General features: G+C 37.0%; 1 protein-coding gene across 6 annotated transcripts in view; it reads left to right on the forward strand.

Annotated features, from left to right (window-relative positions):
• Positions 1-15,003, forward strand: part of DIP2C (disco interacting protein 2 homolog C) — a 555,699-nt gene that overhangs the window by 449,261 nt on the left and 91,435 nt on the right. For all 6 annotated transcript variants that reach the window (XM_037835690.1, XM_037835692.1, XM_037835689.1 and 3 more), the window contains 5 exons: positions 6,522-6,645; positions 7,253-7,374; positions 8,473-8,584; positions 8,705-8,814; positions 12,971-13,101. In XM_037835690.1, coding sequence (XP_037691618.1) covers positions 6,522-6,645; positions 7,253-7,374; positions 8,473-8,584; positions 8,705-8,814; positions 12,971-13,101 — 599 coding nt within the window. The remainder of the gene's footprint in view (positions 1-6,521; positions 6,646-7,252; positions 7,375-8,472; positions 8,585-8,704; positions 8,815-12,970; positions 13,102-15,003) is intronic.

Raw genomic sequence — 15,003 nt, forward strand, 5'->3', positions numbered from 1 at the left:
CTCCAAATGATGGCCGAAATCTGCAATCTTAGCTCTTGTGTCTCTGCCATACTCTAAAATTCCCAACATATTACCTTCTGATTCCTTTAGCTAAAAGTACTACCTCTCCTTCCTTGATTTCCATAACGTTGTAATTGGCTTATATTATCTCCTTAATAAATTGTAAGTGGCTTGAGAGCAAGAGTCAGATCCTAATCACCTTTTTAAATCCTTCCTCCGATATTGCCTGATACATTGCTTCACACATACATAGAACAGGTGGATGGGTGGATGGATGAATGTGTTTCCAGACAACCTGGGATTATAAATTGGTAGCATAGTTTAAGAAGTAGGTAACCCCCAAATATACAAAGATTCCAAAATGATTCAGATATGTTTACAGATAATGCATTCCATCAGTAGGAGGAAAATAGAGATAGTCTAAGTAAGTAATTTTTTGAAATAGCAAGATGCAAAGAAGGCCCCTGAGATTGTTCATTGAAGAGATTCCAGGGCCCTGGGCTTGATGCACATTCAGTCCAGCCCTACGTGATGTTTCCTCCACCCTGGAGTCTCTGTGTCCAGGTCATTGGCTGTAGCTAGATGTTGACTCTCTTAGGAAATTTCTGTACTCTAAAAGGGTTTCATGAGAAACAACAGAAAATCAGATGGAGGTGAGTTGTAGGGATCAAAGCCATGAATAAATGTATTTTAGGTTATCATGGAGAAGAAAGTATGGTCCATGGATGCCCTTTCCTTTTAAATGGAGCCTACTGTTTTCTAAGCCTCCCTCGTCATGGAGGCAGTTGTCTTCTCAACTATTGGAAGAATCATAATGTCACTTTGAGCTATAGTGTTCTTCTTCTGAAAGGTCAGATCCAAGCATCTGTGTTCATTTCCACCCCCTGCTACCTCAGATAAACACTTGTAACAAAAGTTCAACCTGTAATTTAGGTCAGAAGCATCATTTTTGTGATGGTTATAAAAGTAACTTCCACATAAATCAACTTCCTGGTTCAGCACTGTCCACTAGAAATATAATGCAAACCCTGTAGATAACTTTAAATTTTCTAAAAGCAACATTTAAAAAGTAAAAAGAAATGAGCAAAATTAATTCTCATCATATATTTTACTTAACCCATTGTATTCCAAAATATTATTTCAACCTGTGGCACTAGCCACACTTCAAGCACATAGTACCCACAGTTGGAAAGCACAATTCTAGTTGATTATGAATTCTGCCACTTCTTACTTGCTCTTCTTGAGCATAGGCTCATTTAAAATGAGCAATCCATTTGGTTCATAAATGTAAATGGTGTTTCCTATTTGTTGCAAAGAGTATTCATTCATATGCTTTCATCCATTGCCAGCATAGTGAACAGGTTTGAATTGTTGCACAAGTTTTATAGTAGGAAGAGAGGTTTTAATTCCTTGCAAATCATGGAAAACTTATGTTTTAGGGACTTGTTTACGTAAAAAAAAGTATATCTCATTTTTCTAACAGAAACAACAGCCAACTCTTTTAACCTTCTAGTTACTATAATTTCTTCTGAATTTAAATATAAATATAAATCCAATTTGGCTATTTTTTTATTTCTTAATCTTTTTTCAGTGTTATTATTTAATTTAATGTAAAACTTCAAAATGTTGTCAACATTACAATCATTGACACTGAAATTCTCTCTCTTCAGTATAGGGATTTGATGGCTGGATTATTCTACATTACCGTTCTGTTATACCTCCTGAGACTTTTTGAAGAAAGGTCACAACCCTGATTTCTCTTATGAAATAGTTTTTAGTAGACCCTTCTTCTTAGGCATGTGGGTTTCAGTATAGGTAACCCCAACTGTTCCCATGAATGTTGTGAAGAATGCCAGGTAATGGACCTGAGGAAAAGTAGATATTACTTTGTGAGACCACTCACCTAAAGCATTTTTATTTTTTTTTTCTGAACAACTAGTGGAAAATGAAACATGTAACTGAAACTCTGTGGTATTTCTTCTTTGGTAAAAGGTTGTATTTAGGGCTATCAAATAACAAGTGGATGACCAGTGTCCTGGAGTCAGATGGAGCATGTGTATATTATTATGTTTACATTATGGACTTACCTGTGGTAGAGTCATTTCATGTGCCTTTTAGCATATTAGCATATGCAAATCTGTCTTGCAAGCTGGAGAAAAGAGGGAAAGAGAGAGAAATAATAATTTAAAAGTATGGGCATCTGGGCCTGCCAATCTATAAGTAAATACTCCAGAGTCCTGCAGTACAGTTAAGATAGGAAACCTGAATCTGCAGGTTGCTCAGCGAACCTCAGTTCCCATACGCTTTCATGGTGTGAGTACCTGGCCTGGCTGAATGTGATTCCAGTGTTCAAACAGAAGCCATTTTCATTCAACATGTCTTTTAAATGCAAGACAATTACTGCATCTACTGGTCAACTAATGGCACAGCCTCTAGTCCCAGTTGTGAAGGAAAAGCTGATTATATCACATCTATTATGAAATAGTGTCCCTCTTTCCAACTTAGCAGCTTCTTGAAGGACTTCAAGGATAATTTTGATTAGTTGCATATCACCCTGCGTGCTGACTTCAGAACCTAACTCCTGAAAAACGTGCCACTCCACCATTTGTACCACGGGTGACTGGAGGATTTTCTTTTCATTATTGTATTAAGTCCTCAAAGTGGCAAACGGTATTGTGGAAAGAATGTTTAAGAAGGTTGCTAAAGATATAGGACAGCATGCAAATTTAAAGTTTGCATTTTATAAGTATCCAAAGGCAATTTTTGTGAACTAGAGTTAAAAAATATTTTGAAATACACTCTTGGCTGCTGGTTGTGAATCATCCAAACCTCTCAAATCTCAGGATCCTGGAAAATGGAAAAATCATAGGCTTTATCATCTGGCAGAAAGCTGGTTTTTAATAGCTTCGGCTCTCCAGAGGATAAAAAAAACATAGTTCCAGAAGTTGAATAAATCCAACTGAGAATGCTTGTTGTTTAAGATAGCATTATATTCAGATGAAATGTAGTACTGGGAAAGAGGATGGGTGAAAGGAATCTTATGAACAGAGAGATCTACTTCAGTGGGAATAGAAAGATGAGCCAATACTGACAACTCTCTGACACTGCCAACCCATCAATAATCAGGATTAGGCCATGTTTTGCAATAACGATGATGAGCTATGTGCTAGTTTTCCTTGTTAAAAAGACTACCACACATAAGGCAGCTAACCTGTAACTCCAGGTGTTGAGTGTGGACTTGAATGGGTCCCCTGACCTCAGCATCAACTGTGCTGTGTGGATCTTTATTGTATCTTTACTTTGAAGAACTCAAAGGGCATTAAAGTCAAGTAATTCATTTTGTTTTATATAAATAGGTATGGTTTCATTGAGTGAATGAACATAGGAATGATCTGTTTTATTTTTAGCATTTTTAATTGTGTTTATTTTTTATTAGAGAAGTAGATTAATGCCACCCTATTATTACCACCTTGCATTAGTGTGGTACATTTGTTACAATTGATGAAAGTACCTTTTTTTATAATTATACTGTTAACTATAGTTCATGGTTTACCCTAGGGTTCACTGTTTGTATTATACTGCCACATGGATTTTTAAAAATTTTTATTCTGGTAATGTACATACAGCCTAAAGTTTCCCCTTTTAACCACTTTCAAATATATAATTCAGTGCTGTTAATTACATTCACACTGTTGTGCTATCATCACGACTATCCATTACCAAAACTTTTCCATCATCCCAAATAGAAACTCTGTACAATTTAAGCATTAACTCCCCATCCCCTGATAACTTGATTGTAGATTCTGGCTCCACAAGTTTGTATATTCTAATTATTTCGTATCAGTGAAATCATACAATATTTTTCCTTTTGTATCTGGCTTATTTCATTCAACCTGATGTCCTCAGGGTTCATCCATGTTGTCACATGTGTCAGGACTTCATTCCTTTTTAGGGCTAAATAATATTCCATTGTGTATGTATACCACATTTTATTCATCCATTCATTGGGTAATGGACATTTGGGTTGCTTCCATCTTTGGACAATTGTGAATAATGCTTCTTTGAACATCAGTGGACAGAGATCTGTTGAGTCCCCGCTTTCAGTTCTTTTGGGTAAATACCTAGAAGTGGGATTGATGGGTCATATAGTAATTCTATAGTTAACTTTCTGAGGAACTACCAATCTGTCTTCCACAGCAGCCGCACCATTTTACATTGCTGCGAGCAATGAACGAGTATTCCTATTTTTCCACATTCTCTCAAACTCTTGTAATTTTCTCTCTGATAATGGCCATTCTAATGGGTGTGAAATGGTATCTCATTGTGGTTTCGATTTACATTTCCTAAATGGCTGGTGAGGTTGAGCATCTTTTCATGAGCTTTTGGCCATTTGCAAATCTACTTTGGAGAAATGTCTTTTCAAGTCTTTTGCCCATTTTTTGTTTGGGTCATTTGCCTTTTCATTGTTGAGTTGTAGGAGTTCTTTATATATTCTGAATATTCAACCCTTGTCAGATATCTGGTTTCCATATATTTTTCTCCCACTGAGAAGCGGTCTGATTTTGAAGTCCACCAAATTTTAACTTTTTTGTCTTGATTTCTTGGACTCCAGCAAAATAGATCTCTGTCTTTTCCCCAATCATTGTCTCATTCCACTCTCTTGCTCTTCTACTTTATATGTCTGTTTCTTTTTATTATTTTTTTAACCTTCTTCTGAGGGGAAAAGTAATTAAGGGAAAATATGTGTGTTGAGAAGATTCAGTTCAGAGAAATTCAAGCTAAGCTCCTCCTCTGCTTAAGAAACTGAATCACAGCCTCTGCTGGGGAAAGCAGCCTGAAGACCTGGCCTGGAAGTTAGTTGAAGGCTCTGTCCCTGGGCAGCCTCCCCATGACACTCATCCGGTTTCCTGCCTCTGAGCAGCATTTCCGGTGTCAGGAGCCCTTGATGCTCTGCTTGCATAGTTTATCAAAGAGAATGTGTTTTCCTCCAGAGCTAAGTATATTAATCAATTGTTTTATGAAGTGTTTTGATAAAAGTCAGGTGCTGATATTTACATCTTGATACAAATATTCTCTTATACTCCTACCATTTCCTCTTACCCCTTCCCATCTATTTATTTCTAACAAATGGGTCCTTTGAGACAGAACTATTTTATATTTTCCACAACATATCGATGTCACAAAGACCACCACTGCCCCTTTATAGCCCCAAAAGGCTCTGTTCGCTTTTATCCATAACATGTTTTGTTTATGTCTCACAATTGGCTTCACGCACCTTTGGAATTCTTTCTCCAGGTGTAACATTAGGATTCAGAACACCTCCCTGGGTTTGTGTTGCATCCCTGCTAAACTCTGTTCTTTCTTCTTCCCCATGCTCTTCTTTGACTGCTTATTTAAACACAAACTGTTTAGCCCAGATTGTTATTGATCATTTTTCGACTTCTGAAGTCTTCCTGACCTGGTATACTGCTGACCAGAATTGCCTATTGTTCAAGAAGAGGCCTTTTCCTGTTAATCACCTTAAAATAGAATATGTTCATAAAGAAGCAGTTTTTAATTAGCTATAGGCATTGATTTCTTCACACCTGGAAATTTGTGCAAATGAGCCATAATTCTTAAGTGAATCCTCAGGAAAAACTTTTTTTGGTAAGTTGTATGTTTATTTGCAGTATATCCATATATTTCTATGCAGTTTACATAATGAATCCCATACTGATAATTTTTTTAGAATTTATTTTGCTACTCATCTTCCCTAAAAACCCCCTTTTTAAGTATTTTTCAGTCCGAATGTGTATTCTGTTTATTTCTAGATGTTTCAAAATTCTACATGAAAATGAGTGTAACAATTGGTTTTTCTCTTTATTTTTTTTTCCCTTCATTTTTAACTTGCTTTTGTGGTTTGATTGGGGTTTTTTTGGTTTGTTTTTCCTCCTTTACTTTGATATGGTCTTTTTAAAAATAAAAATTTTTAGTAAGTCTTAATTATTGAAGGATGAGTCCTGCAAGTTTGCTGCTAATTCTTACTGTCCATGGGGGTTATACTGTAAGTCCAAAAATCACTACATTGAGATATATAATCTCAGCTTTTAAAATTTCTTGTGTAATATTTCAGATGATTTGAAAAAAAAAAAACAATTTATTAACCTAAATATATCTAGATGCTTCTTTATTGCTAGACTTTAGCATTGTCCCTATTTATAATTATCAGATCAATCTTTATCTCATAAGCACAACACTAAAGCTCAGGGAGGAAAGAAGCAATTTATTGATCACATAAATCTTAAATTATACTTAGTTGGAGGAGAAAAGGGAGTGACTACTAATGGGTACAGGATTTTTTTTACATGGAGGGGGTGATGAAAATGTTCTAAAATTGATTGTGGCAATGGTTACGCAACAGTGAATATACTAAAACCACCAGATTGTATATTTTACAAAAGTGGTTGTATTGTATCCAATTATATCTCAATGATCTGGTATTAAAAAGCATTTTTACTGAGCCACTGTTCTCTACTCTTCAGGGCACAATAGCAAACTCATTGACTTGTGTCCAGCTTCATAAACGGGCTGAGAAGATAGCAGTTATGCTGATGGAAAGAGGGCACTTGCAAGATGGAGATCATGTTGCTTTAGTCTACCCACCAGGTAAAGAAGCCTGATTTATATTTAATTCCAGAGAGATGACAGATCAGGCAACTGCATGAAGAAGTGCTCTCTTGCACACATTGGTGCTTGATTATTAGAGCTGCTGCATTATTACTGCAATAATAATAATTATTATTATTAGAGAGAAAATTTACACTGCGTGCAATTTGATTATAACTGGGTTCACTTGCGTTTAGTTGTTCCACGTAGACGGACTATACTACAAACTATACTATTTACAGGGACTTAAATATTTCCAAAGATTTTATACCTAAATTTGTTTTATTGGATGTCTGAGGGAGTTCATTTAATCACTAATCTTTAATCTTTACTAAATTGATGATCATAAAGTTGAGTACTTCCTTAGAGAAATGACATAGAAATTAAACTTCTGGACTTCTTTGGCATCTCATGCCTAGAAGAAGAGGCTAAAGGAAAGTGATTGCTGAAGCTTAGCAGATACCCACAGGGACTGAAAAAGGAGTCTTAAGTTAAAGGTTTTAGTTGCTTACTTAACCTTCTAACTAATTCTATGCTGGTATTGAGACGGACAGGGAGGACTGTTTGATTTGTTGAAATAAGGATTTTTGTTCTCTCCCTTGTGTAGGAATAGACCTCATTGCAGCATTTTATGGTTGCCTGTATGCAGGCTGTGTGCCAATAACTGTCCGTCCTCCTCATCCACAGAACATCGCCACAACCCTTCCTACTGTGAAGATGATCGTGGAGGTAATGAATGTGTCTGGAGATGTTTGGGCAGTTCCATCTGACCCCTGGATCTGAGTGTTGAGCTTACAGATGGAATATACTTTGGTTCACCAACAGCAAACATAGACAATGAAATCTAATAAAGGGCGATGGATTATGCTGGTTGGGTTATGGGAATACATGTGTGTTTGCAAAATCACGATGGTAGAACATGAGATGGTGTCTGTTTTGAGGAACTTATTCTCTAGTTCTAGAAGCAAGATTTTAATTTGTGTGTGGAATCAAGGGCCAAGTGCTATGGCAACAACTATTGTGACAGGTTACAATTTAAGGGACCCTAGAGAGAGCAACTACCCAGAGACAGTGTTACTACCATAACTGTGAGCTACCCACCAAATCCAGCTGACCCACAAAGCCAAGTGAAAATGTGATACATTTAAAAAGTTTTTCCACAAGTTTTAGAAGTTTTATGTTCCTTTTGAAACTATGGATTTGTTTTTATTTGTTTTTTGTTGTTTTTTGTTGTTTGTTTGTTTTTTATTGCTGGAGACGTTCAAGAGAATTAGGATATGCTCCCCCCCACACTTGGAGAAGGACCCATGAGAGACAGAGAATACCAATATCCTGTCCGAAATGTGAATACTTTTTTGTAATTATGTTGGAATACTTTCATGATGGTTGCTCCTGTTATAAAATACTTATTTTGTGTCTGGATGTATACCATTTCTAATAGATATAATAGAACCAATAACAGTATAGCTAACAGTAAGAGCAGTCAGCTTAGATGCTCTTTTCTGAGTGTGCTCATAGCACTGAAGATACCTACTCTGTTATAGAAGTTTCCAGAGAGCATATGTATAGGAATCTCAATCCCCACTTGTTCTATCTTTGGGCCTCCCTGATCAGATTCTTAGCTATCATACACCTCAGCTACCGAAGATTGGGCCTTTAATGAAGAAGCAATATTCTTGGTAATCTATTTGGCTTATTAAGTGCTAAATTTGATCTATGCATAATTAGTACTCACTAAATATTTTCATTCGTGGTTTGCATTATTCCTCCATCCCTCTTAATTCTCATATGGACTTCACTGTATTTGCTTTGTTCTCTGACTCTCAGGTGAGTCGCTCTGCCTGTCTAATGACAACACAGCTCATCTGTAAATTGTTACGGTCCCGAGAGGCGGCAGCAGCTGTAGATGTGAGGACGTGGCCCCCCATACTAGACACAGGTCGGTGTTTGAACTAGTTGTATCTGATGACTTGAAACTGGATAAGTTTGCCTTTGGAATTTGTTTGCCTGTATGTTTTAATTAGGTTGGATATGCTAATAGCTTTGTTTTGATCTCCAGATGATTTGCCAAAGAAGCGGCCTGCCCAGATCTACAAACCTTCTAACCCAGATACACTAGCATATCTTGATTTTAGTGTGTCCACAACTGGGATGCTAGCTGGAGTAAAGGTGAGAAACTGAGAATTGGCATAATCTGCATATAGTGAACAAGCTATGTGTTTATCATCAGTTTATATAATCTGGTTGGTCCTCTCAGTGAAACATGGAGAGGGGTATATTTATTTATCTATTACCTTCAAGCTATAAAAGGTACGATCATTTCATATATTAACTCAACTAACTGATTCTTTCCAAATCTACCAACTATTGTTCTTTTTTAAGTAAACACAGTCTCACTGGCCCATAATAACAGGTTTTCCTTCCTAGCTGGCTCCCCAATCCTAAATTCTGTTTACTGTAAAACTCTGCTGACTTTGTTTTCTAGCTGCTAAAACAAATACCATACAATGAGTTGGCATAACAACAGGAATTTGTTGGCTCATGGTTGCAGAGAGTAGAAGGCTTGCTTCCTCCTAGAATTGGTATCTTCTGGCTGGCCAGCAGTCCTTGGGATTCCTTGGATTTTCCATCACTTGGCAGTGCACACAGCGATGTCTTCTCCTTGGTCCTCTGGGTTCCGTTGACTTCTGGCTTCAGGCTGTTCCCAGTGGCTTCTCTCTATATATATACAATTTCCTTTGCTCATAAGGACTTTCATCCATATTGGATTAAGGCCCACCGTCATTCAGTTGGAGCACACCTTAACTAATAACATCTTCAAAGGTCCTACTTAAAAATGGGTTCACACCCAGAGGTCTGGGAGTTGGGACCTGAGCATGCCTCTTGTGGGGGGAGGTGGGGGTGGGGGGCATGATTCAATCCGCCAAATCTGCACACAGAGTTTTCTTGCTTTTTAACTTGATGTTCCAAAATAACTTGCCAGATTGCTGCCATTGTAGCTGCAAGGATCCTTTTTCCTATTGAACAATGGAAATTCCATATGTCCCCCAGAATTATGGTCCTTCCCCATGGAAGGTATTATATCACTAAATTCTTCCGCAGCCTTCAGGAAGTCTATATTCTATTATGTCTGCCTTCTGGAGTCTAAGTGGTGCATTTGTATTATTTTCTTCATTAAGTTTTCGTACCTTATCACCTCTTTAGTAGAACTTGAGGTGGTATGCCAAATTAAGTACAAAATAATTTTTATAAAGCTATTTAAAAGAAACAGAGAAAGATGTATATGCAGACCAAGATGAATTAGTTACTAGAGTAATGAAATTAGCTTCAAGTCTTCTACTATCCTAGCAGACAGGAAAACACTATTTTTGATCATACCATTTTTATGTCTACAGAAGTGGGAGCCATAATATTAAATCTTGATTCAATAAAGATATTTTAAACTGAAACAGGAATAACATTATCCAAGTTTGTTACTTCCTGGTGATTCAACTTAATCTAAGTGTACACCCTAGAAAACCCAAAGAGGTAAATAACCAGACTTTCAGATTTATAAAAGTTGGTCTTAATCTTTTGACCGTTTCACTTTGTCGATAAACGCCTGAAGTGACATGTATTATGATGATAGGTAATGAAAAATCCATATAATTTAAATACAAAGAGACATAAGATAGAGTTGAAATCTTCTGGCTTATAATTTGCTCCTAATTGAAATCCTTCCTACTTCTGTGGACTCATGGATTACAGAGGTCACCATTTTTCTCAGAAAGATATTTTGATATAATTTCCACTTTTGGCCAAAAATGCCATTGAGAGTTCAATTGCATACCAGAAGAGTTGGAAAAGACAACTTGGCCCAGTGAACTCTCTTTCCCATAATGAGCACTATGTACTTTTTACTGATGAGTGCTATATAGAATGTCTGATTTTGAATAAAACCCGTAAGTAATGTGTCTATAGGTTTAATTTAAATTTTATAATACTACCTGTTTAAAAGTGTGGATTTGAATTCAGAAGCCTCCTAATAGATCATAGATAAACATTTGGTTAAGATCAGCAAGGAAATCATATAGAAGGCCCAGGTAACATCTACAGTTTACCTTGGATTTATCAGTTTATGGATTTCCCCACAAGGAAGTTTAAAACCCATGGTGGCTTTTGCTCATTACTGAGTATTCTTCTGGAATGTTCTTCCTGCTCACTCTCACTTGACATGTACAGTTGATACGTGCCCGTGGAGTGGGCATTGGCCAAAGCAAAACTCCCCTGGGAATTAAATCTGCCCAAGATGAATCACACAATGCATTCTAAAAATAAACAGATTGGACTTCATCCCTAATTCTCCTACATTGATATATTTACTCTAAATGTGTCGTTAGAGTAGATTGTTAGAGTTTGTTGTTTGGGGCCTCTGGAAAATTAATTCTTTATCCAAGCCTGAATTGTCTTAATAAGAACTGGGAGTTAGTTGTAGAGGTTCTAGAAAAGCCTTCCTTTTGGGACTCTGGTTTATAATGTTGCCAGAGTCCAAGATTGTAATGTTTAGAGATGGAGCCTTTAACTTCCTTACTCTTTTCCCAGCCTGTTAGCACTTTTGTTACTATGTTGAAATCTGTTAATTCTTACTCATACTTCAAGACCCAGGAACCCTTCTGTAATCCCCAGCCATGATTCAAGCATTCTTCTTTCTGCTCTGTATATACTCTATACACACTTTTATCAAAGTACTTACAGATGTTGCAATATTTTCTTATGTCTCTGAATTTCCCACTAGATTGTAGGCTGCTTGAGGGCAGAAGTCTTGCCTTGCCTTGCCTTGCCTTGCCTTGCCTTTTTCCTTTTTCCTTTCCTTTTTCCCTCCCTTTTTCCTTTCCTTTCCCCTCCCCTTTCCTTTTTCCCTTCCTTTTTCCTTTTCTCTCCTCCTCCTCCTTCTCTCTCTCTCTGTCTCTCTCTGTCTCTCTGTCTCTTTCTTTCTTTCTCTCTTTCAGTATATGTATAGCTGAGCTGAAAAAGCTATTCTCTAGCTACAGATAATGCCTTACACACAGCAGGGGCTCAGTAAAAGTTTTGTTTTAGTTGCTGAGCTGAGTATATGGGTAATTTTGATAGGATTTTACTAATGCTTAATCCAGAGTGACAGGAGGTGGTAGGAATATTTCTTAAATCCAAACTTATTTCTCCTTTAAACAAATATTGTGACTTTAAAAGCAACCTGAAGAGAACTACTTCTGTTTTACATTCTAGACTAATTTTACGTTTCCCTGGATGAATTCAGTAAAATGTCAATGATGAAACCTTGTTTGGGGCAGAACTTCTAAAAATAATACAATGTTTTTACAGTGAAAGGATCCCCCCTCACAACCCCTCAGCCTATCCCCCACCCCCCATTTCTTCCATCTTTTGCCATTTGGTTGAATTTTCCTTATTAGTACAATGTTCTGCACTAGTTTCCATTTACAGTTTAGCTCTGTATGAAATGCTACTTCAGATTAACTTGTGAAATGCTTCAAAACCCTGTGAAACTTGAATTTTTCTCTGCTTCTTTTACTTTTCCTTTCCTCTTAGGTTTGCTTGGCTAAAAAGCCTCTAAAAGAAAACTAATTTTACTGGATGTATTTTACAGTATTTAAAAATAATTCACATTACATACTAGCTATAGTAGGAATATTACTGGGCTTGGGGAAGGCAGAAGACATGGGAAGCTCTTTGCTGTATCATTGTTTATGGGATGGGGAGCGAGATTGGGTTTTGGATTCCTTGTTTTGGAGGTTTTGGAGGACGGTATATCATATAGTAGAAAGAGCATATGCCTTGATATAAGACCTGTGTTCTAATTCAGCTCTAATTTATGTAACCTTAAGCAGATTTTTCAGCTTCTCTGAGCCTCCATTTCCTAATCAATAAGATGGGGAATTATTAATTCAACATTTATCATTGGCCATTTACTATATAGCAGGTACTGTGTTGGGCCCTGGAGATGTAAAATGAATAAGACATAGTCCCTCCTTAGGAAAGGTAGACACAGTTGGTAATATCTTTCCCACCTGCTTTACAGATTATTGTGCAGTTCATACTATTATCCCTTTATGTGCTAAACTGCTAATCATTATTTCAGTTGCTAGACTTATTAGCTTCTGGAAGACCAAGAAATTTTGAGTGTGGTTTATTCACTGAACACTGGAAGCCTGAGAGACCACCAGCAGTCTACTCTGTCCTAACACATCATATCCCAAGACTGGCTACAACGACCCCAAGTCCTAAACAGCCTTTGGGTATTGGTTGTTAGGCTCCATGACATTTTAATAGTGGCCTTGTTGTTTTACAGATGTCTCATGCAGCCACCAGTGCCTTTTGCCGTTCTATTAAGTTGCAGTGTGAGCTTTATCCCTCTAGAGAAGTGGCTATCTGTTTGGACCCTTACTGTGGACTTGGATTTGTCCTCTGGTGCCTCTGCAGGTGAGAATTCTCTTTATTCTCTTTAAAATAAAAGAAAAGCCATACACCCTCCTTTCTAGACCATTTGCAAGCATATGCTAATGTCTTTGACCCAGCCAGGGGGCCATGAGGACTACCACCTGCAGGAGAAGGCATGACCAGGAGATGAAGGGCAAAAACCTTGCCTCCTGTGGTTCTCCTTATTGGCCCAGCTCTTAGGGATAGAGCAGGTAAACCTGTGGTGGTATTTTGGTTTCTACTGCATCTGGAAAAATTAGTCTCAAAGAAGCTTTGATGAAAACTGTAGAGACAGCACCCCTTAGAGATAGACTTGAGCATTTGTCCATTGTTTACCCACATTTATCCACAGTAGAAGCCTCTCTTTGTTCCTGGCCTAGAATTTTTTCTGAATCAGTGGGCATTTCCATGCACTATCCTCCTTCAGGCTTCTCCCTGACTTTTCTGTGGAGAAGGGCCTTCAGCTGAGAGAGTTCAGGTATAAGCTCCACAAGGGCTAAGATCATCTATTTTGTCCATTATCTATTGCCAGCAGCCAACTTGGTGTCTAGTTCATAGCAAATGCTCAGCAAATACTTATGGAATGAATGAGTAGGTAAATAAGTGGCTATTCATCATATTTTCTGATTATGCGTATAATTTATGTTTGTTGTAGACATTTTAGAAAATCCAAAATTATATAAGGAGAGAATAAAGCCACCAATAATCAAATTATCCAGCAGTACCAAATGAAGAGCCACTATTTGCATTTTGGTATATAGTCTGTTTATTTTCAAATGTAGCATACTACGTTTTAAGACACATATAAGTATATCAAGAATGCTTTAATAAGCACTCACCCAACATCCAGCCTCAACAAGTATAAGCATTTTGTCAAATTTTTACATCTATCCATTTTAGTTTCCCAGGCTACTTAAAGCAGACACCATGAAATGGGTTGGCTTAAAGCAATGAGAATTTACTAGCTTACAGTTTAAGGCCAAGAAAATATCTAAGTCAAGGCATCATCAAGTTGATGCTTTCTTCCTGAAGACCTGCTGCCAATACTGGACTGCTCTCTCATGGCAGGGCACACGGCGGTGTCTGCTGGTCTCCCTTCTCTCCTGGGTTTCATTGCTTTCATCTTCTTGCTTCTATGGTGCTCTGCTCTCCCTCTCGCTCTCTCTCTGTATTCATTCTGTTTATAAGGGACTCCAGTAATAGGATTAAGTCCCATTCTGAATGAGGTGGGTCACACCTTAACTTGAAGTGGGTTTACACCCACGGGAATGGATCAGATTTAAGAACTCTCTGGAGTACATATAACTTCAAACTACCACACTATCCCTTTACTTTTTTTCTTTTTTTTTTTTCTTTCTTTTTTTTATGGGGCATTTGAAAGGAAATGTCAGACATAGCATTTCACCCATAACTATTTAAATATGCACACAGTTGTAAAAACAAATATGCATTCATACATTTCTGAAAATATGACACTACTGTATGAAATTGGTTATATCTTTTTTTCTTAATAGTCTATAGTGAGCATTTTCTTATGTCTTTAATCAGTCTTCTAAAACAATATTTAGTGTATTCTTAATATTCAGTAATATTAATTGGATTAAAATACAATCCTTTTTCTTTGGAAAATACTGTCATTCTAATTAAGTTAATTAAGCTTTTCAGGAAATCAAACAGAATGGAATAATTAAAATATTTTAATGATTTTTGCCTCAATCCAAAAGCAATAACATTTTGAGTAATTTTTTTTCTTGAGAAATAGTTCAGAATATTCCGTTTCAACAGTGGAGCCAAAGTGACCTTAGATATATCTGGCCAAACTAATAGGAATGCCAGGAGCCAATTCTGAACACTGATTTCTTAGGATTATTGTCTGTATTTTGTTTGGTGAAGTGTACTGGTAAA

The sequence above is a fragment of the Choloepus didactylus genome, chromosome 5 (genome assembly GCF_015220235.1).
Source record: "Choloepus didactylus isolate mChoDid1 chromosome 5, mChoDid1.pri, whole genome shotgun sequence".
NCBI classification, from domain to species: domain Eukaryota; kingdom Metazoa; phylum Chordata; class Mammalia; order Pilosa; family Megalonychidae; genus Choloepus; species Choloepus didactylus.